Source organism: Cyprinodon tularosa, unplaced genomic scaffold (genome assembly GCF_016077235.1).
Source record: "Cyprinodon tularosa strain WSP-4 unplaced genomic scaffold, ASM1607723v1 ctg565, whole genome shotgun sequence".
NCBI lineage: Eukaryota > Metazoa > Chordata > Actinopteri > Cyprinodontiformes > Cyprinodontidae > Cyprinodon > Cyprinodon tularosa.
In genome coordinates this window covers 430,851-457,257 of record NW_024039302.1, presented here as the reverse complement: position 1 = coordinate 457,257, position 26,407 = coordinate 430,851, and the positions used below count along the sequence as shown (strand labels likewise).

The following is a 26,407-nucleotide window of genomic DNA, read 5'->3' as shown; positions in this document are numbered from 1 at the left end:
CAGCTGAGTTCTGGACCAGTTGTAGTTTGTGGAGTTATATATATATATATATATATATATATATATATATATATATATATATATATATACAATCCTAGCTTGAGAACACATTTTTAAAATGAAACAGCTAAAATACTAAAGTGTTTTTGTGTTTTTCACAATGCATCTTTATGTTATAGGTATTTTGTTGGTTTTCTTGCTGAAAAGATAAATACTGTCCAGCAGGTGGCGTCATGCGGCTTTACTATCGCTTTGTTGTTCTATAGAGATGCAACAGAAGAAGCAGCTCAGACTCCCAGCTTGTTAGCTGCTGTCTCTGATATAGGAGTTTAGGTTTATAACCATGTATTTTATATAACAACAATTATGTTGAAGGTGTCCGGATTGATTTTTTAGCCCTGAATAGATCGTTATTTAGGGAAAAAAATCTAATTTGTTGTATAATATGAAGCTGGCTCGTGTTTGTTGATGCTGTTACTGTTAGCTTAGAGCTAGCCTCCTCATTGAACTGCTGTATTAATAAATGGGGCTCTGCAGCTATAGCTAGCTGTTTTCAGTTGCTAAAGCTAAGAAGCGCTGTTAGCAGCCATAGCTTCAGAGTCACTGGTGTTAGCAGCGATCATATGACATCCTGAGCAGCTCGCTGTGTCCGAGGAATGGTTCGGCTTGTTGTTTGATGGGGCTGCTGAGAAGCACGATGCCACCCAAGATCCAGCTGCTAGCCGTCCTGGCTTTTGGAGTGGCCATGCTGCTGATAGAGAACCAGATCCAGAGACTGGACGAGTCCAGAGCCAAACTGGGTAAGATCTCATCTGATGCCTGCTGCATTAGTTGGTTCTATTTAGGCCTGAAACAATTAGATTAATTATTGGAATGAAAGTCAACTACTTTAGTAATCGATTCATCGCTAACTGGAGTTTAGAGACTGTGAAACATGCCTTTAGCTGACTTGGAGCAGGAATTAAGTTAAAATTGAAAAAAAAAAAAAAAAATATATATATATATATATATATATATATATATATATATATATATATATATATATATATATAAACTTTTGCATTTAAGATGAAAAAAAAGAGAGCTGAGTTTTTTTTTGATTTTGTATTTTTTTCTCATTTAAATTTTTTTATCAGAGACATTTGTTTTTTATTTCTTTATATTTTCAAGGGTTTATACATGAATGAGTAACTGTTATTTAATGCTTTTTAATGCTCTTAGAAATTTAATGCCATCAACAAGTAACCATGACTTATTTATATATATATATATATGGCAAAATCCTTCACCATCTTCACCATGGACAGGCTGCAGCCATGTCCCGAGTTCCTCGTTTTCCTGCCACTTTGGTCCAAATTAGCATTTTCCCCATTCTCTAGCATTTTCCCCATTCTCTAGCCTTTTCCCTAGCCTGACGTAGTCCTACTCAATTCTAGTCAGAATGAGTCTGATGGTGCTCCATAGAGTTGTGATTATGGGGCGTGTTTCGAACGAACCAGGGAAAAAAATTCCTCTGCACTCAATTGGATAGACCTACAACCAATAAGAGCAACGGAGTGCGTGGCGTATGTTAAGCGACGCATAGTTGTTGGCAACAAAAATCAAAGCGTGCAGTTGCACGCCTAGAATAAGAAGATGAGCCTTGATCGCGTTTCTCTGTTCCTCTTTTAAAATTAATTTGCTGTCGATATCTTCTAGAACAGACCTAATAGGGCTCGGGATCCGCGTTGCATTGTGGGACGTGGCGGCTAAGGGTGCTCCGATTGATCGGTCACCGATCGTTATCGGCCGATAAAGGCTTTAAATAGTTTGATCGGCGGTCTCCATAAAGGCCGATCAGATGGGCCGATGAGACGCACTACTTGTTGGATTCACTCCTCCGATTCCTCTAGGGGCGCTGTAGTTGCTCTGCATTGGTATGCGACTGGAAGTGGTGAAGAAGAAGAAAACGGACGGTGGTCCGGTAGTGCATTTAGGTAACCTACGCGCAGCTAAAATAAAATCTTGTTTGTTTAAGTAAATCCATTTAAGTTTTATTTTTATTTTCAACCAAACAAAAAAGGTATAAAGACAGATATTTCTCCGACGCACTCAGGCCCCGGATTCGCGGGCTGCTTTCTGATGTCCTTGTCCTGGAAGCGACTGGCACTGAGCCCCCAGAGAAAGTCGAGCTGGCTCCTTAAACGCTATGTAGGCTGAGTTGTTGGATGAAGACGGGGAACATGGTGGCGGTGACATCAGCAGCTCAACATCATCGCAGATTAACCTCTACGTATCAGAGCCAGTCATCCCACGGAGCGGACAGCCGCTTGTTTTTTGGCGAGACAATAAAAGTCGTTTCCCCGCTCTCGCACAAGCAGCACAAGCCTACCTCTGGGCTCCGTACACAAGTGTAGATAGTGAGCGACTTTTTAGCACAGCAGGGAATATTGTAGATGAGAAAAGGAACAAGCTGTCTGCCAAAAATGCAGAGATGCTTATATTTCTAAAGCAAAATCTGCCATTGATTCTTAACAAGTAAGCTTTAAGAGAAATGGCTTTACTAATCTCTATTCCTCTTCTTTCTTTCTAATTGACTCATGATTTCCATGCTGTGCACTTTAAATGTATGTAGATTTAAAGGAGCTAAAAGAACATTTAAAGTTAGCATTTGTTTGAATTTTACAAAACTTTATTACTACTGAAAAATATCTGAAGTGATTAAAAGGACATTTTAGACTTTGAGCTAGGACAAAAAGCCAAACAAGAACTGATATATTATCTAAAGATGTGTGACTGTTCCGTCATGGCTTCTATTTTCAGTTAATTACCGCAGGACAAGCCTAAAATAAATACCTTATGCCTTTTTATCATGGCATCCCAAAATATTTGATTTTGTTTTCTTTGCTCTGCACTTTAAGTTTGTGTAAATTAACAATGACAGATTTTTTGTATCTTATTTAGAAATAAGGCTTATTTGTTAAGCTCTAAGCTGTTTAAGATGTTTCTAAGGAAGTAAAATGTAGAATGTTTTCTGTCAAAAGTATACAGTTGACAATTCACAATACATTATGTTCTGTTAATTTTAATACATATACATTTTTGTTAAGACTATTAAAATTGAATATATGACATGATAAAAGGAAGGCTTCAGATAGACCCAGTGATCGGTTTCAACCAATACTGCTTTCAGCAATCGGTGATCGGCCCCAAAAATCCTGATCGGAGCACCCTTAGTGGCGGCCATGTTGAGGGCTACGCAAACGTAAACATAACTCTGATACAACGTTGTTGTTGAACGAAGAGACGTAGAAGTAGAGAGAAAAAAGATGTTAAAATCCCGAAGAGGATCTGGAATTTACCGGGACACATTAAATAGAGAAGCCAGGGACCGGTATGTTGACAAAATCAGCGTTATTAATCATTTGGATCCATATGAAGTTCCAAACAATGAGTGGAGCACCGATGAGTGAGCGCCTATACTTCAAAACAGTTCCCAAGCTACAAGTCCTTGGAGTCTCATGTGCAGTTCATGAATGGATGGGTTCAGGAGCTGCAGATCATAAAGCCAGCAAACAGTGGGAACACAGTAATCCGTACGAAGGTAAGCTGTGATCAGACGGGCTCTGGAACCTGCTAGTTTAGCAACTGCTAACCGCTAGTGCTAACAACCACTCACGCATGTAATGTACTTTTAATTAGCTGCTATGTGTTTCAAAGGTGTAGTTAGTAACGTTAACTGCCAACCCTCCGGGTTTCTCGCGTATTTGAGCATTTTCCCGCTGCCGTTTTAATTATTTTCCCGTAAAAGATCCCAACTTTGAAGGAAAGAAACAAAGTAGGCTATAAAATAAAACCGTGCATCTTTAACTTACCAGAATGAAAATGCAGGGAACACACTCTCATTGACATTGGAATACTGTGGAAAGTTATGTTCGGTCGTCTTACAGCCGCGATCCAAGCTAGCCGACGACTCTTTATCTCTGACGCTTGGTTTCCATGGTTACGCCTCCAGGCAGGAAAGGGGTGGAAAGTTAACCCATTTTCTATGTTGTTCTCATGGCGATCATGTGTTGAGCTGTTACAGCCCACAATACAGCAACGGTTTACCATGGTTGAATCAAGTTAAGGTGAAATTAATCAAATTAAAACACGGCTGAGAAGGAGTACAGTACGCGGTAGTCATAGGCGGTAGCCGCGGTAAAAGAGGCCATCAGGATGGCGGCGAAGCAAAGTGCTTACGTCATGACGACCAATCCCTATAGCAGAATCTACTCACCTCACCTCTCCAGCGGCAGCCATTGTTGTTGTCACCCAAGCGCGCTTTGGTGACGTGGTTGATTACGTTACTGTTGATCATCTGTCCATCATCGGATAAAGCCCGCCCTGACAATTTGATTGGCCCGCCAGATATTGTGCTAGCATACTCTCGCTACTATTGAGCAATGCCAGACCGAACTTCCCGACCTCAAACGTTGTGGGCGGGACTAAGTTCGGAATGGCATCCAGGCTACCTTTTCCCTGCCTCAAGCTTCTTTTCCGAAGCATTTTAATTTCACAATTATCAAATTTGATGAATTTTAATGCTAATTAAGGCCTTAGTTCAAAAATAATAATTTAATGACTTTTAATGATTTTTAATGACCCGCAGAAACCCTGATTTTTTGTTTCTATTTTAATTCTTTTTCAAATTTTTGTTTCTCAGTTTGAGAAATGTCATTATTTTCAGATTACATTTTTCAGATCACAGGGGCGGGCTTTCCCATTCAATCAGGAGTGAAGGCGCATTTCTATTGGTCTGCATTAACATTGACAAAAATATTTCTATTGGTCTGCATCTGAGTGTCTCGTGTGTTTTTATTGGGCTTGAATTGAAGAGAATATGATCAGGAAAAATGCTAAATTGACACAAATGCAATTCCAGGGTTTCTGCGGGTCATTATAAAATCATTCAAAGTAATTTTTTTTTTATTATTAAGGCCTGAATTGGCTTTAAAATTCATTAAATGTGATTATTGTGGCATTTTAAGTGCCTTATATAAAAAAAAAAAAAAAAAAAGTTTAATTAGATATATCGCAATATCTTTTTGCGGAACTGCTTCCAGTTGATCGTAAAGCTGTATGTTTGGAAGAAAAAGGCGGAGAAAAAGCTAGAGAATGGGAAAATGCTAATTTCAACAAAAGTGGCTGGAAAACGAGGAATTCGGGACATGGCTGCCGCCTGTTGACGGTTACAATGACAAAAGATTTTGCTGTGTATATATGAGAGTCCTGGGTACCTGTTGATGGCATTAAAATTATTTTTAAGAGCAATAAAAGGCATTAAATTAGAGTTACGCATTCCTGATAAACCCTGAATAAAAAAAACAAAACAATCTGAGACCTGAAATATGATTAATAAAAAATCTGAGACTGTAAAAAGGAAAATTAAAATATAAACGGCTAATGTAAAAAAATTAAATAACCCTTTTTTAATTCAATTATTTTTTAAAGTTTAATTTCTGGGTTGCATTGTTATTAATTTTCAATTTGCAAAAAGTGTTTTTTGCTAGAAAAAAAGTCAAACAAAATTCACTCCTTAGGGGTTTAATGGTTCAGGGACCCAAAATAAAGATGCATGCATAAAAACGTGCGACGTTCTAATGGTCTTCACTATAAAAATGGCACTAAAATAATAACGTGACAAAATAACCATCAATAGAATCCTTTCAACACCAGAAGGTTTAGAGACGTCGATGCATTTAGATATCGAACTCATTAGGACGTGTTTGACTGATCTATACAAACAACTCTGTTTCATCAAATAGGTGAAACACTTCTGCAAGCTCTCACTGACGGAGCGACGAACCGCACAGCCGCTCATATCTGATGGCTTTAATTAACCCTGCTGTGGAGAAGAAAAACAGGGAGAAAACATTTTTAATTACGCCTCCTGTCAATATTCTCATCAGAAAACTAATTAAGTGTTTGAAAGTTGTTCAGTTTTCAGGAGCTGTGTTATTTTTATTTAATGAAGGTTAGCAAACACTCATCTGGCTTTATGTCCCATTGATGTGGGAGGAAGCATCTCAGTGGTCACAGCTCTAACAGCTTTAGACGACAGGCGTCTAAACTTCAGCTGTTCCAGCTGTTTGATTACAAATAAGAAAAGAAATTAAGAAAAATAAGAAAAATTTAAAGTTATGATATGTTTGACGTTGTAGGGAAATCATTCTTGAATGTCAAATCATTCTTCTTAAAGCTACAGTGTGTAATAATTACAGGGATATAAAGTCAGAAATTTAATATATTATACATAACTATGTTATTTATCATCACCTATGAGCTCAGCCATTTAACCATAATATTTGCGTTGCCTTAGAATTCGTTATTTATAATTACATAGGAGCGGGTCTCGCAGCCATGGAGGCTGACATCTTTGTGCTACGGCAAGCGCAGAGGCAACAAACTAGCGATTGCGAGATCGCCCATTACGCTCGAAAATAACTACGGCAAGTTGAGAGAGATTAACTGAGACGGTACTGAACAGTAGATGGCAGTACTATGCCTGAGAAGCGTTTAGTCTGCCTGAAACCAAAGAAGAAGAAGAAGCAGGTATACTGCGCCTCAGTAACAAGAAAGGTGAACAAGGCGGCAGGCGTGAGTGACTTTGCAAACTGTTTGGCACTGTGTGGCCAAACATCAGACGAATGGAGGATCATGCCTACTCTGTATCACAACGAAAAGCGGCGGGCACCGAACCCCCGTCATCTAAGAAGCGGAAACACGACGAGAATAAACGCAAGCGTGACAAGAAACAACAAAAAACACGGATCAACATTGGCACGGCATTTACACGATGGAAGTCACTGATGGAGGAAAAAGGTTTTCAAAGTGACGCTCAAGTTGCCAGTTTTCTCTTGGACAGGTAATTAATCCTACACACACAATTGTCTAATATCACTGCAGTTTTTGGAGTACAGAATGCTCAGACCTGTCTAAAACAATAACATGCTGCGTGATGATGCTGTTACTCTCCAGTATACTTATTCAGCAACATCCCTGACGTTTCATAGGTAATGATTCAGTAATTTTCTGTAAAATGATTTTCTGGATATATACCTCGGTTACTTCTCTCTGGCTCCTTTGGAGATCTTCAAGCCTTTCCTCCTCTGCTCTCACCCCGCTGGCTCCCCTCCCTCGCCTGGCCCTAGCTGCACGCCCACCCCGGCCTCTCTGTCCTCGCCCTCTTCCTCGCCTTGTAACCCCCGTGCCACAAACAAGACTTGGACTCTGTAAACGGGGAATATATATTCTTCCAGCTAACACAATCTCGCTGTTAAACTAATGACTACAATTCCTTCGTCTGTTTATATCACCATGCAAAGCAGCTCACCAAAACGTCACAACGATGTAGAAAAAATAACGGGTATATTTATTATCTAAAGTCTACATGAAATCTATACCCTATACAGACTAATGAAATACTATCTGTAAAATTATCTATGTAAACAAACCTCATCACTTGAGAAGGTAGGTGATTCCGACGTCGTGGAAGACATTTTGTCCCCTAACGCTTGCCGTACTGTTGGGGGGGAGAAGCGGTGGGGGGGAGACGTTCATTTTGCTGCAGTCTGCAGTCTGGACGTTAGATGTCGCTGAAAATTACACACTGTAGCTTTAAAAATGTTTATATAAGACCTTTTTTTTTTTTTTTTAAGACAATGTTGTCCCTAAAGTTGGAAAATTTCTATTTAAATAAAAAAATCCTTTCTTAAAATCTGTTGTTTTTTTTTCCATTATCTTCTGCAGGCCAGTTAGTTCTACATCAGCCTGAACACCTAAATTCGGCCAATCATATATCAACGATCATCTGTCAATCAAATTTTTTTGATCGTAGCATCTTGATTCATGTGTCTCAGCTAATATACGCAACGGTTGAAATCAGAATCCTTTCCTTTCCCATTGAGTTGCGTCCCAGTGTTCACGGGGATGGACGTCTGTGTCTTCGGCAGGCGTAGAGCTAACAGAACTGGCAGCGTTGCGAGGCAAGGGCTCAAACATGTACGACTGGAAGCCTTCTACACCAAACCAAGCTTCTGCTGTCCTGGCGTCCTCTTCCACAACATCTTCGTCCCCGCTTTCCTCCTCTAAATAAAAAATGGATGACGGAGGAGACTCATCCACGACCTCCGACACTAAACTCTCCTCCTCTTGCACTACAGTGGAAACACTGTAGTGATGTTGGATATCTGCTTTCTGTCCTGCACAGAACGGACCATTGCCCGGCACGAGGTGGCTGAGGTCGAGCTGCGGCACAGCGAAGACGCCGTAGGACCCGACCCGGCGCCTCCGGTTGAAAATGACGACACGGTCATCATCTACAACAGAGTGCCCAAGACGGCCAGCACTTCCTTCACGAACATCGCCTACGACCTCTGCAGCAAGAACCGTTTCCATGTGCTGCACATCAACACCACCAAAAACAACCCTGTCATGTCTTTACAGGACCAGGTAGGAGCCGGCGTTCATACGTGACACATTAGCTTTTGTGTTGTTTGAGGGACACATCCTTTATTGTACACAAGTGTGTTCAATTAAACAGGTCACGTGATGTAACTTCCTCTGATTCATCATATTTCAACCAAATCATGATACAACAAACATAAACTTTTCATACTTCCTTAACTTAGTCTTGGTTGCTGGTTTGGTTGGCACATCTGCAACCATTTTGTTGGTTGGACGGTACTCTAAAAATATTTTTCCTTCATTTACAACTGATCTGACAAAATGATATTTAATATCAAAATTCTTACATCTCTGTCTTTACACAAGATCTTTGGCTAAGGATATGGTATCCTGATTGTCCTCATAAATCTTAGTTAAATAATCCATACCATCCATGTTATACAACAGTTGTTTCAAGTACCGTAATTTTCGGACTATAAGCCGCGATTGTTTCCCCATTTTTCGACCTGGCGGCTTATATAACAATGCGGCTTATCTATGGATTTTTGCAGCTAACGGCCACTAGGGTGATAACCTAAATCTATACATTTTACCGTCCACCATGTTGTGGATACTGCATCAAATCGCCATGATGGATGTGATTTACACCCCTATCTAATACTATGGCCGTTTCAAAATTCACGAGAACGCGAGCACGTATGTGTATTGGAACAGAAGCGTACTCGTGACGTCATCACATGCAACGTTCTTTAGCATTTCTTTAACAGTCAAAACTATTTATTCTCTACACAGAACATTTTGAAAACAATATTTTTTATTTCTAAAGCTTAAAAAACATTAAAAAAATTACCGAACCGTGGGTATAAAACCAGCAATGGCGGGAATTTCTTTGTTGGGAGTTTTCAGAACGAGCGGTAGTTCACACATAACTAGACCGAGAGAAGTGCACTACAGACGGGGTAAATTTAGCCCTGGCTGCGGTTACCCTCGGAGGTCTGCTGGTCACTCTGGTCCGCTCAACGTCGGACTTTTTTTTTTAATTTCGCACTAACTCTGTAAACAGACCACACAGGGAGGCTTCAATGTATAATGTTATCGCCTCAAACGATTTCAAAACGTACTTTTGAAGAACAACAGCAGCAGAAAAGGGAATGTTTAACTTAACACTGTGAGCGCTGTCTGGAATCAAGCTGCGGCCGCGGGGCATTCTGGGGAAGCGGTCAGTCTGAAGAACGCACAAGTCTGCTCTGCTGCATGCTCGATAAAGAGGGCTGGGCGAGAACAACATCCGGGGATTTGGTGCGTTCTCGATCTGGCGTTCTTGAGAATTGGAACGGTACTCGGGCTGAGGCTGATGACGTGTCACGAGCACACGAGAACGCTCAAGAACGCATATTGAGAAACGGTCTGTTTGGTGTGAACATAGCATAATGCTACGTTTACGTCGCTGTTTGAGCTGCAAAAAACTGGTCTGTTGCTTCATCTATTAATTTAGGCGTCAATAAATTGTTTCAGAAGAGTGATCGTAGCGATCAGCTTCAGCAGTGCTGTGTCTGTCTCCCTGCCAGCTCCCAGATCAGCTTCTCTGATTGGTTGATGCGGCGCGTCGAGTAGCAAAAGTTAAAATGATCATACTCCAGCATCTGTTTGTGAAATTTTGAACATTTGAGCGAAGTTTCCAGGGGAAAATTAGCGCGCAACCAAGCTGACGTCCCAAAAACAGGGTGTAAAATTAGTCATTTTTTTATTAAAGGGTGTGCAATGCCTGTACGCATTTCTGGCTAAAAGCCTGATTATAGGTCAGGGGCAGAAGCAAAGTTACCTGGGTCAGTGTGCAGGAAAACCAAACGGACATCTGTGCCTCTCGTTTGAACTTATGCTACGTTCACACCGGACGCAGCAGGAGCAGCAAAATCTCGTCTGCTGCTTCCTTTTTTCTGCTTGTACCAGTTAGTTCTGACACGCGGCTGAAGCAGCTTTGCTTCTTTGGCTGCAAAAGTGTGTCTGACGCGCGTTGGGTGGAGCTTCACTATCCTTTCTCTGCCTTGCAGCTATATTTGCTGTGATCAGTGGGAATAAAGTAGTTTTAATATGTTTTTAAGTGAGAAAATCCACCTGAAAACTTAATCAGTGCAGTCAGTTCATCCAGATTACCATCCTGCCTTCTAATATTATTTCTCTGTCGGAGCCGCTCAGACCCCCACATCCCAGCGGTGCGCTGTCAGTAGGAATCCCATTCGACAGCAGCCTCTGGCCGGGTCGCCTCCTCGCGGTTCACCGCGGCGGCTGGTAGGTGTTTTTCATCTAAATAATCCAAACTGCAGGCAGCAGGATAATAAAAGCGAACATATTCTGCCGGCAGATTTCTGCATTTTAAGTCAATTTAGGCGTCAATAAACTGTTTCAGAGGAGCGATCACAGCGCTCTGTATCATCAGCGATGTGTCTGTCTCCCTGCCAGCTCCCAGATCAGCTCCTCTGATTGGTTGAATTTTTCCATCTGGAGCAGCAGCGCGTTTGCGGCGCGTCACGCGCGTCAGATGCTTAAACGCGCCCGACGCGCTGCACCCGCTGCTCAAAACTAGGGATGGGGATCGAAACCCGGTTCTATCAAGGACCCGGTTCCACTTTTTTCAAAACCCGAAAATCAATAACGTTTGGGCTTATCGATACCACTATCGAGTCTGGTCGTTTTTTTTTTCTCCGGAAAAGCGAAATGCAACTTATGTTGCAAAATCATCTCTTGTAAAGGGGGGAACACAACCTCAGTGGCCAAGCACATTAGTATTGTGCATCAAATAAAGGCCAAATGCAGTACCTTCCACTGTCTCCGGGTTGAAAAGACTCCTCCTCCTCCTGCTGCTGCCGCCGCACCGCAGTCGGGCCCGTCTTCATCATCCACTCAGAGTACCACTGGTCAGCGCGCACACAGACTTTTTAGCTTGTCCGGTCAGTTAAAAATAGTAATTGTGAAATCCGTGTTGTAATCGGCAGCATACAAGTAGTTAGCTTGAAAAGTAAATAAAGTTTCAGACATGCTGTGTGATGATGTGTTCAGATCGGCTCAGTAAAACGACAATTAGGTTATCATGATGCGTTCAAGTGTAATGTAAAGGAAAGGGAAATTGAGTTTTTGGCGGGAAACATGAGTAATACAGTTGTATATTGCTCTAACTATTTTAGAATATATAATTCAACTACTGATGCCAACATTTATTAAAAATTACATTTAATTTAAAATACAATTATTTATTTGCTAATTATTTTCCTAATCACTAAAAGCATGATGAAAAGTGACGGTAGACAATACATTAACCAACAATTGTGAAAATTTATATGTTTTTTTTTAAACCAAAAGAAGAAATTTCTTCAAAATATAGGACATTTCTTCAAATAATTTTTTTCCCCCACTTCCTTTCTGTCTGTTAAAAACATATTGTCGCATCGTCTTTCCACCAAATAACAGAAAAGTATCGATAGTGGTATCGATATCAATAAATATTAACGATCCCCATCCCTGCTCAAAACGCGCTGCGGCACCTTTTGCTGCGCCTTGACGTGCATCAACCATTGACTTTGCATGTAAACTCGCTGCTTCTGCTGCGTCCGGTGTGAACGCAGCATTACAGCAGTGCAACAGGCCTTGGCTTCCAAACAGCGCTCTGAAGCTGAGCTCCTCTTCCTCGGTTCAGCAGATACATAGTTGGGTCCATTCCCATCACACGTTCGTAAACTGACTGCGCATTACTTACCCCTCTGGTTGTCTAGTTTTAATCTTCTCTGTTGTATTTGTTTGCTGCCTGCTGCACCGAGATCCCTCAGCTCAGGTCACCCTGCGTAAAAACCCCAGAGCTACACTAATGTCACGTCTGGCTGCCGGTGCCAAGGTAATATCCTGTTTGCCCTCCAACAATAGCCCCGCCGTGGCCTCACACACACTCAGTGAACACGATCAAACTGAGATGAGGGAAACAATCGAGTCTGCGGTCACATCAGAGCCCATGTTACCTTTTGCTACACGTTTAACATCCAAATATCTGAACTCTTCATTCCTATTAACCCACAAAAGCTCCCATGTAACGGAAATCACAAACTAAACGTCATTATGTTGGGTTGGGTTTTTTTTTTTTTGCTCCACAATGAACTCCCATTATCTGGTCTGCAGGTGCGCTTTGTTAGGAACGTCACCTCATGGAGGGAGAGGAAGCCTGGCTTCTACCATGGCCACGTCGCTTATCTGGACTTCTCAAAGTAAGGCCCTTCATTTCCTGTAATACCATTAATATCCAGATTAGTTACATGCAGTTAGTGGAGCAGATAAAGGGAGGTCATGTATTGATTGCCAGCTTGTGCTTTAGTGTTGATTAATAGCATTGTTGTCCTTATCTCCCCTGACTCTATCATCCCAGTGATCACAGGTAATTATTCTAATGGTCTAAGCTGGTTTTTTTCGTAGAGAGAGAGCGTGCGCGACCTTCTGTTGGCGTGCTTCACCATGACCTTGCCAACCATTCACCGCCGGCTGCTTATAATAACGCTACAAAGCTGCGGTTCAGCAGGAATCCTGAGCCGTCATTAGAAGTATAGAGAAAAAAATCCTGTAAAACAGTTTATAGAATTTTTTTTTATTCAGTTATTTGTAAAACATCAATATTGCATTAACAATTAAAAAATAAATAGAATTTGACTTATCTGGGAATAAAATGGGAAACAAAAATTTTGAAAGATTCAAAAAGGGAGGCAGATCTTTTAGTTCTCAGGCTCCTCTCCTGTGGAACCAACTACCAGTTTTAGTCCGTGAGGCAGACACCCTGTCTACTTTTAAGGCTAGGCTTAAAACTTTCCTTTTTGATAAAGCTTCTAGTTAGAGTGGCTCAGGTTATCCTGATCTATCTCTATAGTTCTGCTGCTATAGGCTTAGACTGCTGGAGGACATAGGGACCCCTTTTTCATCATTCTGCTTCATTCTATCTCTATTCTCCCACTCTGCAGAATCTGTTAGTTCAATCTCTAACCTTCTGCTCTCTCTGCTTTTTCTCATAGTAGCTTCATCTGGTCTGTTCCTGTTTGGCTGTGACTCCATCCTGGAGAGAAATATCCGCTGTGCTGCTGCCATCAACACCTTTGTTTCTAGATGTTGGAGCTTGGCCTGTTTTCCAGTGTAGTCCTGTTTCTCTGACTGTGACTAACTGGATGTGCTCTCTTCATCCTCTGACATGGGAGCTGGCTCGGAGCTCGTCTGCCTGGCTGTGTGTTTCCTGGACGGGGCCGCCTGTGGAGCTGGTTGACAGTTGCCTTTTGTATCTATGCTTCTTTTTCTATGTCTGCTTCTGTCTCCTTGAACCCCAGTGGGCCTCAGCAGATGGCCGCTCACACTGAGCCTGGTTCTGCTGGAGGTTTCTTCCTGTTCAAAGGGAGTTTTTCCTCTCCACTGTCGCTACAAGTATGCTTAGTGTGAGGGATTGCTGAAGAGTCAATGAGTCGATGCAATCAGCTGGTTTTCCTTAGAAAACTTTGAATCAATCTGACTGGATGATCTGGTGAACTGGAAAGTGCCTTTAGATGACATGATGTGAATTGGAGCGATATTGGGATTTTGGCCGATATTTTAAAACTCATGTAGCCGATAACCGATATCGATACCGATGTTAAAGCTGGACAAAAATAAGTAGTCATTGAAAATAGCAGTTTTGTTATCCATTTCTGACACTTTGAAAAATAATATACTCAAATATATTTTCATATGCTGATATCAAATTGATTTTTAAAAACGCGGTATCGATCTATTTTACTTTCAAAATCTCGCGAAATTTCATCGTTCTGTTACAAACTCGTGATATTTTGCAAATTCTTGTGAGATTTTGTTAGTAAAATAGATCGATACCGCGTCAATATATCAACATACAAAAATATGGCAACATTTGGTGAATTTTCGGGGGATTTCGTAGCATAACGATGACATATAGCAATATTTCATTAGTAAAAGAGATTGATATGGTGTTTTTAAATGGCAATATATCAGCATATGAAGATATTGGGATATTTTAATGTATCAATATTTTTTCCCTCGTCTTTAGAAGTTTTTAAGTCTGTAAAAAAGAAGTTTTTGAGGAAGAAGTACCGTATTTTCACGACCATAAGGCGCACCGTACTAAAAGGCGCAGTCTCAGTTATGTGTCCCATTTCTGTATTTAACACACACATAAGGCGCACCGGACTATAGGGCGCGTTTTTTATATACAGGTACATGTCCTCTACTACCTTTAAATACCTCTACTGCGTATTTAAAAATACAGCGGGGGCAAAACTGAGTATGACTGTGCTTTATTCATGTATTTATTACAAAGTATTAATCAAACCTGGGTGCTGGCCGTGAGACAGACACATCGCAGATGACAGGGCGCTGTGATTACTCCTAAATTAACTTAAAATCCTGAAACCTGCCGACGGAATTTGTTCGCTTTTATTACCGGTATCCCGGTGCCTGCAGTTTAAATTATTTAGATGAAAAACACCTGCCAGCAGCCAGTGAACCTGGAGGCTGCTGTTGAAGGGATTTCTCCTGTCAGCGCACCGCTGGTATGTGGGGGTCTGAGCGCCTCCGACAGAAATAGATAATCTGGATGAACTGACTGCAATTATGAAGTTTTCAGGTGGCCTTTCTCACTTAAAAACATATTAAAACTACTTTATTCCCCCTGATCACAGCAAATATAGCTGCAAGATTTAGATTATTTAGATGAAAAAACACCTGCCAGCCGCCGCGGTGAAGAGGAGGAGACCCGCCCAGAGGCTGCTGTTGAATTAAGTTTTCAGGTAGAAAAATAGAGCGGGAGCAAAACTGAGTATGATTGTGCTTTATTCATGTATTTATTACAAAGTATTAATCAAACCCATCAAAGTCATCATCCTCTGTTTCTGAATTAAACAGCTGCGCTAAATCAGACATGCCAATTTCCCATTCTTCGCTGTCAGTCACTTTCCGTGCAGCACGGCTCCTCAGAAATAATGCCGGCTTTTGCGAAAGCTTGAACAACAGAGCCAGCAGACACGTTAGTCCCAGCATCTACAATCCATCCGCAAACGGTGGCGTAACTTGCCCGGCGCTGCCTTCAACTTATCCTGAAACTGTGCCCTCCGTCTGTCATCCATCGCTCCCACGCCGCTCGCAGCCTTACTTTGAACGGCCGCTTCACACCGATGTCGAGCCGATGTCAGACCTCCTGGGATAACGGCGAGCACAGCGGTTATTTGATTCACCATGTTTTTCTCATCAGCTGTGAGATGGGCACGCATGAAGTCACAGATTAACAGCGATGGTGATGCGTGGAAAAAAACCACCTAGTCTCTTCACATACACCTCCCTCAGCCACGCTTTCATCATCTCCTCATCCATCCAGCCTTTTTCATTTGCGTTAATATCATATGTCATCAGAGCGCTGTGTCTGTCTCGCTGTCAGCTCCCGGATCAGCTTCTCTGATTGGTTGATGCGGCGCGTCCAGCAGCAAAACTTCAATTTTTCCATCTCGAGCAGCAGCAGCGCGTTGGCAGATGCTTAAACGCTCCCGAAGCGCTGCGCCTGCTGCTCAAAACGCGCTGCAGGACCTTTTGCTGCACCTATACGCGCGTCAACCATTGACTTTGCATGTAAACTCGCTGCTTCTGCTGCACCTGCTGGGTCCGGTTCACACCGATGTCGAGCGGTTGAACAGCGAGCACAGCGTTAATTTGTTTCCCCATGTTTTTCACATCAGCTGTGAGATGGGCACGCATGGAGTTACATATTAACAGCGATGGTGATGAGTGGAAAAAAAACACCTGGTCTCCTTACATTCAGCCACTCTTTCATCATCTCCTCAATGAGGTGGTCTCAAAAGTCGCAGTTACAACACACATAGGGCGCACCGCACATTTTGAGGGGAAAAAAGACGTTTAAGTGCGCCTTATAGTCGTGAAAATACGGTAGTATTTTTTATTTTTATTTTTTTTTAGACTTTAGAAACTCAGAAGCTGATCAAATATCGGGTTAAATATCGGTGGGGGGGCCGATGTCCGATATTCAGTTTTAAGGCCGATACCGATAGGGGGCCGATTATATCCTGCATCCCTACATAAGATGTTAAATAAAGTTATATTCTATACGTTTTTATGCTTATTTCAGACCAAAAGCGTTTCTAGGTCATCCACTTTTGAATCTCTCTGAGTCTTTGGCATAAAAACCCTGAACTTTTACAGCTGGATGCAGAGAATCAGCCGATCAAAGCTGATCCAGGAGCTGACTGTCAGACAAACACTGGATGCAAACCGTCAGCATTAAACTATAAAGAATGGATCTATATAAGATGGTTAAATTCCATTGGTTTTAAAAGCAAGTAGAAGCAGAATCATAATCTAATGACGTTTTGAGGACTTCTATCCAAAATGTGTTAAAACATTTTTATCTAAGCAAATAAGGCTCATAAGGCTTTGTAGTTTTCAAGGAAAAGAACATCCGGAGGATTTGACATCATTATACACAAGTAGAGGCGTTGGACGTCTTCTTAATGCTTAAAACCAGTTTGGTGTGAACGCAGCTTTAGTCTGGTTTAAAGGGTTTAGATTTTGATGTTAGTGAGTTATTCCCAAAGCCATAAAGTCCCGCTGACAATCGGAGGCTGGTTTCAGCAATCATTGAATAATTTTTCTGGCTTCTGAAATTTACAGCAGACTAACAAGCAGCAGGTTTCAGGATGATGCTTTGAAAAGCAAAATCTAACAGCAAATTGGAAACGGATTGAATATAGTTGGAAGAACCCTGACTCTGAAAAAGCCTCCAGCTTGGCAGCATTTGTCCCCAGGTGGACATCTCAGAGAGTTTCTGTTTTTTTATTTTTTTATTTGTTAGGATAATTATCATTGATTATGTGTGAGTTTATTACACCTTAATATTAGCTTATAGATTATTGTTTTCCACAATAGTTAATCTAATTAGGACAGTTCCTCTGTCCGGATACACAGTTAGAATTTTCATTCTGTACGTGGCAAAGATCGGTGTCCTTCAGCTAAGAACAAAGTGTAATATTTTGAAGGCTGGAGCCATGGATGTCTCCTCATCTGCTAAAGTGGATGATGTAAAATGTGATGATGTGGCAGACTGGAGATGTATGAAATGCCTTTTTAACTGTTAATTGGGGCCACTTCACGAGAATTGGACTCTATATATGTATATATACACACTAGGGATGGAACGGTTTATGAAAACCGTGCGAACCGTTCGGTTCGACTGTCTCGGTTCGGTTCGCGTGTGTTGCGTTCGGTTCATGCGCTGCTCCTTTTTCTCATAGGCGAAGCGTTTACACTCCAGAGCAGAAGGTGGCCGTACTGCGACCAAAGCCAACCACCAGTAGTAAACAAGAAGAAGAAGAAGCGAAGCAGCGTAGCCGGGTGTAGCAGAAAAAAATCAGTTGTTGTGGAGAATTGTGTGGGTATGGCGAGTGGGAGAGAACAGGAGTTGGAAGACGCGCCAGCAGCACTTTATAGGTCTGCTGTATGGGACCACTTTGCATTTAGAGTGACCTACGATGACGGCGGGAAGAAAGCTGGGGATAAAAGTGCAACAGTGTGCAAGCATTGTGCAACACTACTTTTGCACTAAATTAGTCATTTTTTATATGGACCATCTTCCCCAGCCTGTTTCTGATACTATTAATGTCCTCCTGTTGTTGGGTAAATATCATATCCACTGCGCTAAATGGAGAAATTTTAAATCTTCCTTTCATTGGTTTATGAATGACTTTAAAATCTATTTTCTTCTCTTAAGAAGATAAAAAATGACAAATATGCCAAAAAATTGAGACTTGATTTCTCCAAACATCTGCTATTTTAAGTGCATTCACCTTTTTGTTTCTATTATTTCTATGGCTCTGTCTATGTTTGTTTTAAATGTTTGCTGAAATAAATCCCGTTAGTTGTTTTACTTCTTTGTTTTTCTTTTATGTAATGGATCTTTATCTGTTCATGTTCAACTTTGCTATCCTCTCTGAGAGTATTTTTCATGTGAATGTTTGTTGACTTAATAAAAAAAAAAAAAAAAAAAAAAAAAAGCATTGTGCAACACGTGTTATATTATACCAGACATAATAGATTTTCCTAACAATCAACATACCGAACCTAAAACCGTGACCACGAAACCGTGAAGCAAACCGTGGATTTTGTGAACCGTTCCACCCCTAATGTGTATATACATATATAGTAGGGGTGGGCATTGCAAAATAAGTCACGATTCGATTCAAATCACGATTCACATGCCACGATGCGATTCTATCACGATGCATCACGATACTTGAAATATTGCGATGCATCGCAATATTTTCACTGAACACTGTAAGAAAAAGATACAGCCCTTACCAGTGGTTGACTGCCTGGGTATGATCTGGATCGTGTCTTCAATTGATGCATAACTGAAAGCAACTGAATTCATACATAGCTGTATTTATTGAAACGACTTTAGGAGGTGTTGCCATGGAAACAAATACTGGACACAAATATTACTATTACTGGCCTGGACACACTGACAAAAAGATCTTAGGATTCATCAAACTTAAAATAACAAAATAAGGATAATCAGTGCCGTTTACATGGCCTCAGTGGTCCTTTAAACCAATGAAATGAAAACATTCAAATGTATATTTCCCCTTTTGCAAATGACGTGCATCACATCAATTTAATTTTTACCTTCTTTGTTTTTAAAGCCAAAATGCATCCAAGCATCTGACTTGAAATGTGATGGAGCCGCGGGGCGAATTTTCATAGTGTCCTCCATGTTTTATTTCATATGACTCGTCGCAGTATCCCGCGGCCGGACATTGTGACACAAAGCAGCGGGCGTCAACACATCCGCAGCGACATCTGCTGGACTGGAAGTTGTATTCCACTTGGTTTGGCTAATGTGCGGCAACCATTCATGTATTTTATTTGTTCATTTTTTTTCTTTCAAATAATCGATTCTTTTCTTCAAGAATCGATGCAGTAGATCACAAAAATTAGAATCGCGATGCATCGTCATGACTATTATTTTGCACACCCTTAATATATAGGGTCCACTTCATGAGATGTGAGCCCGGTTGGTAAGCAGCTGTCTTCTGTAACTCTAAGCAACTTCTCTAATCTGAGTAAGATTACAATTTCTATTAGTATCTCATATTTAACACATATTTAAGTAATGAAGTGTTATTTAAAGAGTTTGTCCCGAGTGATCTCTTTTCAGGGAAAAGAACGGGAAAGAGAAAGCTTCAAGGTGTAAACACAGGGCCTATATTTAACTAATTAAAGATATTGAATTATTTAAAAAAGAAAGAAACAAACTCATTTTTGACATTATCTGAATAACTTCTGTTCCTGCCTAGATATGGTGTGAAGGGTAAACCCTTGTACATAAACGTGGTGCGGGATCCAATAGAGCGACTTGTGTCCTACTACTACTTCCTGCGCTTCGGAGACGACTACAGACCAGGCCTCCGACGCAGGAAACAAGGCGATAAGAAGGTAGATGTGCTCCATGGATTGCTTACAGCCATTTATTTATACAATTTATACAGCCATAAAACAAACCTGATACTGAGCAGGTCTGTTTTACGGAGTCATTTTAACTTTCTGAAACAGAAAGGCCACCATAGGCTGAAATTAACCCCAGAATTAACTCTGGATTATAACCCAACTTTGTTCAACCTGGCTTGTTTCAGAGCTTTGATGAATGCGTCTCATCAGGAGGGTCGGATTGTGCTCCAGAGAAACTTTGGCTGCAGATCCCGTTCTTCTGTGGTCACCATTCAGAGTGCTGGTAAGCAGGCTGCAGCTTTTCCTCTGATGCCCACTAGGATGAAGGTCCAGAGTGTGAAAGAAAGAGTAAAAGGTGTCAAATTCCTGGGCTGCTGGCCCTCTATAGAGGGAAAGTTGTTCTGTTATTATTGCAAGCAAAGAAAATGTTTTGTAAATGAAAAAAAAAAAAAAAAAATCTAGAGATGAAATGAAAAATGGTAATAAAAAAAGAAAAACTTTTTGGAGTAGTTAGACTGTTTTCTTGGTTTTTATGTCTTTTCCAAATTATTTTATTTTCTTTCTTTTTTTATATATATATATTTTACTTTTTTCTTTATTTTTTAAGTTAATTTTTTTCTCTTATTGATCTAGTTTTATGAACCGCATCCTTTTAAAATTGCGTTTCCCAGATCAGATCGTCTTCTCTCCAGTGGGCGGGACGTTACTCTGATTCTATTGGTCTGCATCAACAGCAGCAACAATTCAATTAGTCATTAAATTTAACTAACATTGGGATCATCAAGATAATCCAATTTAAAACTCAATGTTGATATCCAGGAAAGTTTTTGATACTCTATATAATTTCTGATACAGATATAAAATAACAAATAATTGAAGGTATGAGGGGGAAAAAAAACTTAACTTGTATAAACTCATCTTTTTCATTCTCACTGTGGAGCACGATGTTTCAACAGAATTAAAGATGCGGAACTCACAAATATAAACTTAAAGGTATAGTGGAGGATTTTCCTTTTCCAGTAGAGGTGAGCGGATCGATACCATCAATATCGACTTTGGTATTGATATTGAACAATACTCGTTTAACAGAGATGGGAAGTAACGAAGTACAAATACTTCCTTACTGTACTCAAGTAGATTTTTCAGATATTTTTACTTTACTTTACAACTTATTTTTATGGCGACTTTTTACTTCTACTCCTTACATTTTTACACAAATATCTGTACTTTCTACTCCTTACATTTAAAAAAATTGGCTCGTTACTTTAGTTTTGAATCATTTCAATGGAGTTACCGTTATTATTTTTCACCTCATCAATACCAAATTCAATCTAATTCAACGGAGATCTAGTCCTATTGGCAGACATCCATTTAAAATGTAGGCAACAGCATGAAAAAAGTGGTTTCTACTTTTACTTTTATACTTTAAGTAAATTTACAAGCCTGTACTTTGTTACTTTTACTTGAGTGAAGAAGTTTAATCAGTACTTCCACTTTTATTTTTTAACACAAGTATCTGTACTTTTACTCAAGTACGAAAAGTGAGTACTTTTGCCATCTCTGTCGTTTAATAAGATCCATACTCTTTATTCTCTCCCGCACGCACTAACTGAAGCGGTTGACCAGTCTCCCCGTCTGGGTTACAGCACTTTGCTGCTCCCCCCCTCCCCCCTCGTCACCAGCTCAGCAGGCAGGCTGTTTGGTCCGCCCCCTCAGCTCTCCCTCCACTCAACAGACATACATCTGTGCTGCTGCTCCGCAGCGGAGCAGAAAAACATGAAGAAGAGGGAATGAAGCCGGTTTGACTATATTTTAATACCGTAAAGGAAACAACGGAAGCTGCATGGGTTGTAAGAAGACGATTTAATGCAGTGGAAACACAAGTTTATATAAGCACATGAAAAACCAACGTGAGCAAGAAAATGTGGAGCTACAGAAACGAGAGAGAGGAGACGAAACCTCGCTTATTGCCCCAAATGACCCTTGACCCTCAGACAGACATCACTGACAACCCTGATACAGGGTTGTGCACGTGCATTTTTTTATTTTTATTTTTTTTTTTAAGTAGAGAGGGTCTTTTCCAAAATTTGGGAAAATCCTCCATTATACCTTTAGCGTATTATTGTTAAGCTCTAGAAATATGCAAACAATACTTTTTTTAGCGAAGAAAATGTGATCCCGCAAAACAATGTGAAAAAGAAAGTGGCAAATATTACAATTTGAAATGATAACTTCTTTAAAAGAAAAATAAATAGAAATTATGAATATATATATATATATATATATATATATATATATATATATATATATATATATATATATATATATATATATATATATATATATATATATATATATATATTGAGAATTTTTTTTTTTCAATTTTCCATGTACAAAACTAGTTCTTGGATTGCAACAATTATGGAAATAATGGAAAATTCTGGATATCTGTTCTGAGCTTGTTTGCCTGGCTGTGTGTTTCCTCTGGAGCTTGTAGACAGTTGCCTTTTGTATCTATGCTTCTTTTTCTATGTCTGCTTCTGTCTCCTTGAACCCCAGTGGGCCTCAGCAGATGGCCGCTCACACTGAGCCTGGTTCTGCTGGAGGTTTCTTCCTGTTCAAAGGGAGTTTTTCCTCTCCACTGTCGCTACAAGCATGCTTAGTGTGAGGGATTGCTGAAGAGTCAATGAGTCGATGCAATCAGCTGGTTTTCCTTAGATAGAAAACGTGGAATCAGTCTGACTGGATGATCTGGTGAACTGTAATTTGCCTTGAGATGACGTGTTATTGGCGCTATAGAAATAAACTGAATAGAACTGAATTAAGTATTTAAACGGATATTTAGTGTTTGATTTTAATTGTTGGTAAATTGTGTGCAGGAATGTAGGCAGTAGATGGGCTCTGGAGCAGGCCAAGTATAACCTGGTGAACGAGTATCTGTTGGTTGGAGTAACTGAGGAGCTGGAGGACTTCATCATGATCCTGGAGGCGGCTCTGCCACGCTTCTTCAAGGGAGCAACAGAGCTCTACAGGACAGGTAGCAGCAGACGAACATACTGTCCTGGGTTTGCTTCATCTTTATAATCTTTTGATTAAAATAAGTGCATTTTTTCTAGAATTTAGGAGGTAAGTGAGACTCTGCCAATGGAACAAGAAAATTTCCATTAAAAAAAAAATAAAAAATTAATATTATCTAATTATCTTATTTTAAGAGTAAAAATACTCATTCCATTGGCAAATCATCTTATTTGCTTAATTATTGGCCTGAACTTATATTGTATTAGAGGACGAATGGTAAAGCTTAGATTTAAAGTGGATTTTTTTATTGTCAATTTTGTTCCATTGTAAGCAAAGAACACGTTTTTTTAAAGGAAAATATATAAAATGAAATTCAGAAGTTAATGTTTAAAAAAGAATTTTTATTAAAAAACGTTGATAGTAACTTTTATATCAGATTCTTTTTACATTTTATTTTCTCCAACTTTCTTTCTTCAAATTTTTCCACACATTTTATATGTTTTATTTTGTCAAGTTTCTCTTCACTTAAAGCCAGATATAACATTCACTCCTGACCAATCAAAAAGGCTAAGGTCCATTTAGATCAATAGAAAACATTTTTCCCATTTTTTTCCGCCCCCAGAATTGAAAGTAATATCATCAAATCAAACATATACTAAGTTATCACACCACTGTATTTATATAAATGCTGATAACAAAAACATTATAAAAACTCTTTATTAAAAAAAAAATAATAATTTTATGTACAGGTTTACTTTTTGTACATATATTTTGCCCTTCTGAGGCTTTGCAAAGATAAATCTGTGTTTTGCATGGTCCAATATTGCGTCACAAACCTAGAAAAATAATCGAATCTCTTTTGGATTCTCAACATATTATTCCCTATATTTGCTGTTATTTTACATTTCATCTGCGATCTAAAGTAGCCGACAGTAGAAAACAATCATTGTCGGTCTTGAAGGAAAGTACTGCGTTCTAAGACAGACTGAGCTCTGCTATTTAACAAGGAGACAAAAAAAGTCTCAGCTTATTTTTATTCTTTTTATTAAATTTGAGGGCAGCGGACAAATGGAACGTCTCAAAAAGACATTCGTTGAGATTTTAGACAAATAAAACAGTTATTCTACTTGTAGAAACTAACGGTTGTTGTTGAAACAAAGTTAAAAGTAGCGTAGCTTAATATGGCTAACTGAGTGAGCTAACAGAGGCTAACCTGTTAGCTACTGAGCTCAGCTAGCCACAGCGCTACCCAGCTCTCCCCCTTTATATCAGGGTCTAACAGTTACTTTGTTCAGCAGAAACAGATTTATTTCTGTTTTTTTATCGATCAGGTAAAACTTCATCGGTCATTAGACACGCTACAGATGCTCCCGACTCGCCACACTGACGCTGCGTGATGTAATTATCGTTGTCTGGGCAACCACAATGTTTTACCTCATGTGGCAACGATCAGCGAATCATTTAGCGTAACGTCGCTGGCAGGAAGCAGGACCCGAGCAGATCTGGGAGCAACAGTGGCGCTATACAGTATCGGCGTTGGGGTATTGTGATGTCATCAACATCATTGCTGACAACATCAGTGGGTCAGTCTGATAATTCGCACATTAAGGAGAAATATTAATGTCCCAACTTCTACATGAAATGGACTTAATTAGCAAAGATGCAAATGAAAAGAAGATAAAATTCTGAGAGCTCAGATTTAGAGAGTTTAATTTCTAATTTAATAAATTCAATTTCAAATCATTACAGATTTAATTCAGCTTCTGCCCAAACAATATTTTCCCTAATGTTGCAGTCAGGAGCAACGAGTCTCTGGATCTGCTGGTGAAGATTCTCAGTCATCCAGGTCATAGTCAGTCCAAAAAAGTTTGAAGACGTTTCTCTTCCCATCCAGGAAGCTTTTCCAATTCAAATCATTTTTAAGTGAAATTCAAAAAATATTCAAATTCCCAAAATATAGACGTGATGAATGCAGGTCATTGGAAATCCGTGTTAAAAAAGGCGTCAGCTCCCCATGAGTTTGATCAGAGCAGCTGTTTTATGGATGAGTAAACATGGCGTCCCCACCAAACGACTCTCTGTACATCCCTCCCAGGTAAAAGGTCCCATTTAAGGAAGACCACGGAGAAGAAGCCCCCCACCAAAGAGACCACCACCAAGCTGCAGCAATCCGCCATCTGGAAGATGGAGAACGAGTTTTACGAGTTTGCGCTGGAACAGTTCCAGTTTGTGCGCGCTCACGCCGTCAGGGAGAAGGACGGCGAGCTGTACGTGCTGGCTCAAAGCTTCTTCTATGAAAAGATCTACCCCAAGGCGAACTGAGAGGGAGGCAGTTAACGACGTCACTGGATCGGATGGAGGATGCTCCTTTGAATTTCAACAGGAAATATGGCAGAAATGTTTTTTTTTTTATCTACAGTATTTGAAGCGTCTTCGCTGTGAGAGGATTTCCTCCTCAGGTAGTGAGAGACGTTAAACCAAGACGTAAACGAGGTCAACCACTTCAAACTTGATCTGAACTGAATGGAAAGAAGATTCTTCTGCTTAAAGCACCTCAATGAAACTTGTTTACGAAGTTGTTTTGGGTCATAGATGTATTTGTACATATTGAATTCACAGAGTTAAACTCACTTAAGGACCAAAAGGTGGAGGGAAAATAAAACAGGCAGAAACGAACGGACCGATGCATCATTTGTTAGATTATTCAGCATCGTCTGATTTTATTTTACTTTAACTTTCAGTGTTTTTTCACAGAAACTGTGCTTTGTTAGCTGCTAATCTAGGAGCTGGAGCCAGGCGCTAATATGCCTTTAATCCAGGGTTGAACTACAGGGTGAGATTAGCCATGATGAGACTGATAGTGCCTTTAGGATGATAGACCTTTTTTTATTTTGTCACTCATTCCTGTATTCCCACTGAACTCTTTGTTGATTACCACTTCCTAAAACAACATTGGGACATAAAAAAATGAATGCAAAACGCTTGGCTTCTATAATCTTTATTTCTCTTATTTCTAATCCAGGTTTATGGGAGAATTATCCTGCCATAATGCAAGAGCACATCATTTCAAATTTGAGAAAAGAATTTCATCTTCTTGCACTCAAAACTTATATTGCTCACACTCCAAACATGCGCTCTCTCTCAAATCTTTTCTCTTCTCTCTCAAATCTTTGTTTCTTCTCTCAGATTTAATGCTTCTTACACAGATATTTTCTCCTCTCGCTTGCCTCCTTCACTTCGCGTACAAACCGCGCTCTGCTCGAGTCTCAGATACGCTCGCAAACCCGTAGGCTCTGCTTGCGGATTTTTTTGCTCTCTCTCGGATTGCAGTCGGATCGTCGCCTAGCAACCTTTCCAGCCAATAGAACGACAGCCTCGGAAAGGGTTAAAATAAGAAGCTGAAAAACAACAACAATCAGGGAAATAA

The 26,407-nt window shown here is 40.1% G+C and overlaps 1 protein-coding gene across 1 annotated transcript; it reads left to right on the top strand.

Moving 5' to 3' along the window:
- Window positions 1-260: 260 nt before the first annotated feature.
- LOC119796989 (heparan sulfate 2-O-sulfotransferase 1-like) lies at window positions 261-25,954 on the top strand. The gene is made up of 7 exons (XM_038305801.1): window positions 261-800; window positions 8,231-8,472; window positions 12,592-12,677; window positions 19,812-19,950; window positions 20,148-20,245; window positions 22,842-22,999; window positions 25,076-25,954. Exons 1-7 carry the CDS (start codon window positions 677-679, stop codon window positions 25,300-25,302), a joined length of 1,074 nt encoding a protein of 357 aa, XP_038161729.1. The 5' UTR covers window positions 261-676; the 3' UTR covers window positions 25,303-25,954.
- The last annotated feature ends 453 nt before the right edge of the window (window positions 25,955-26,407 follow it).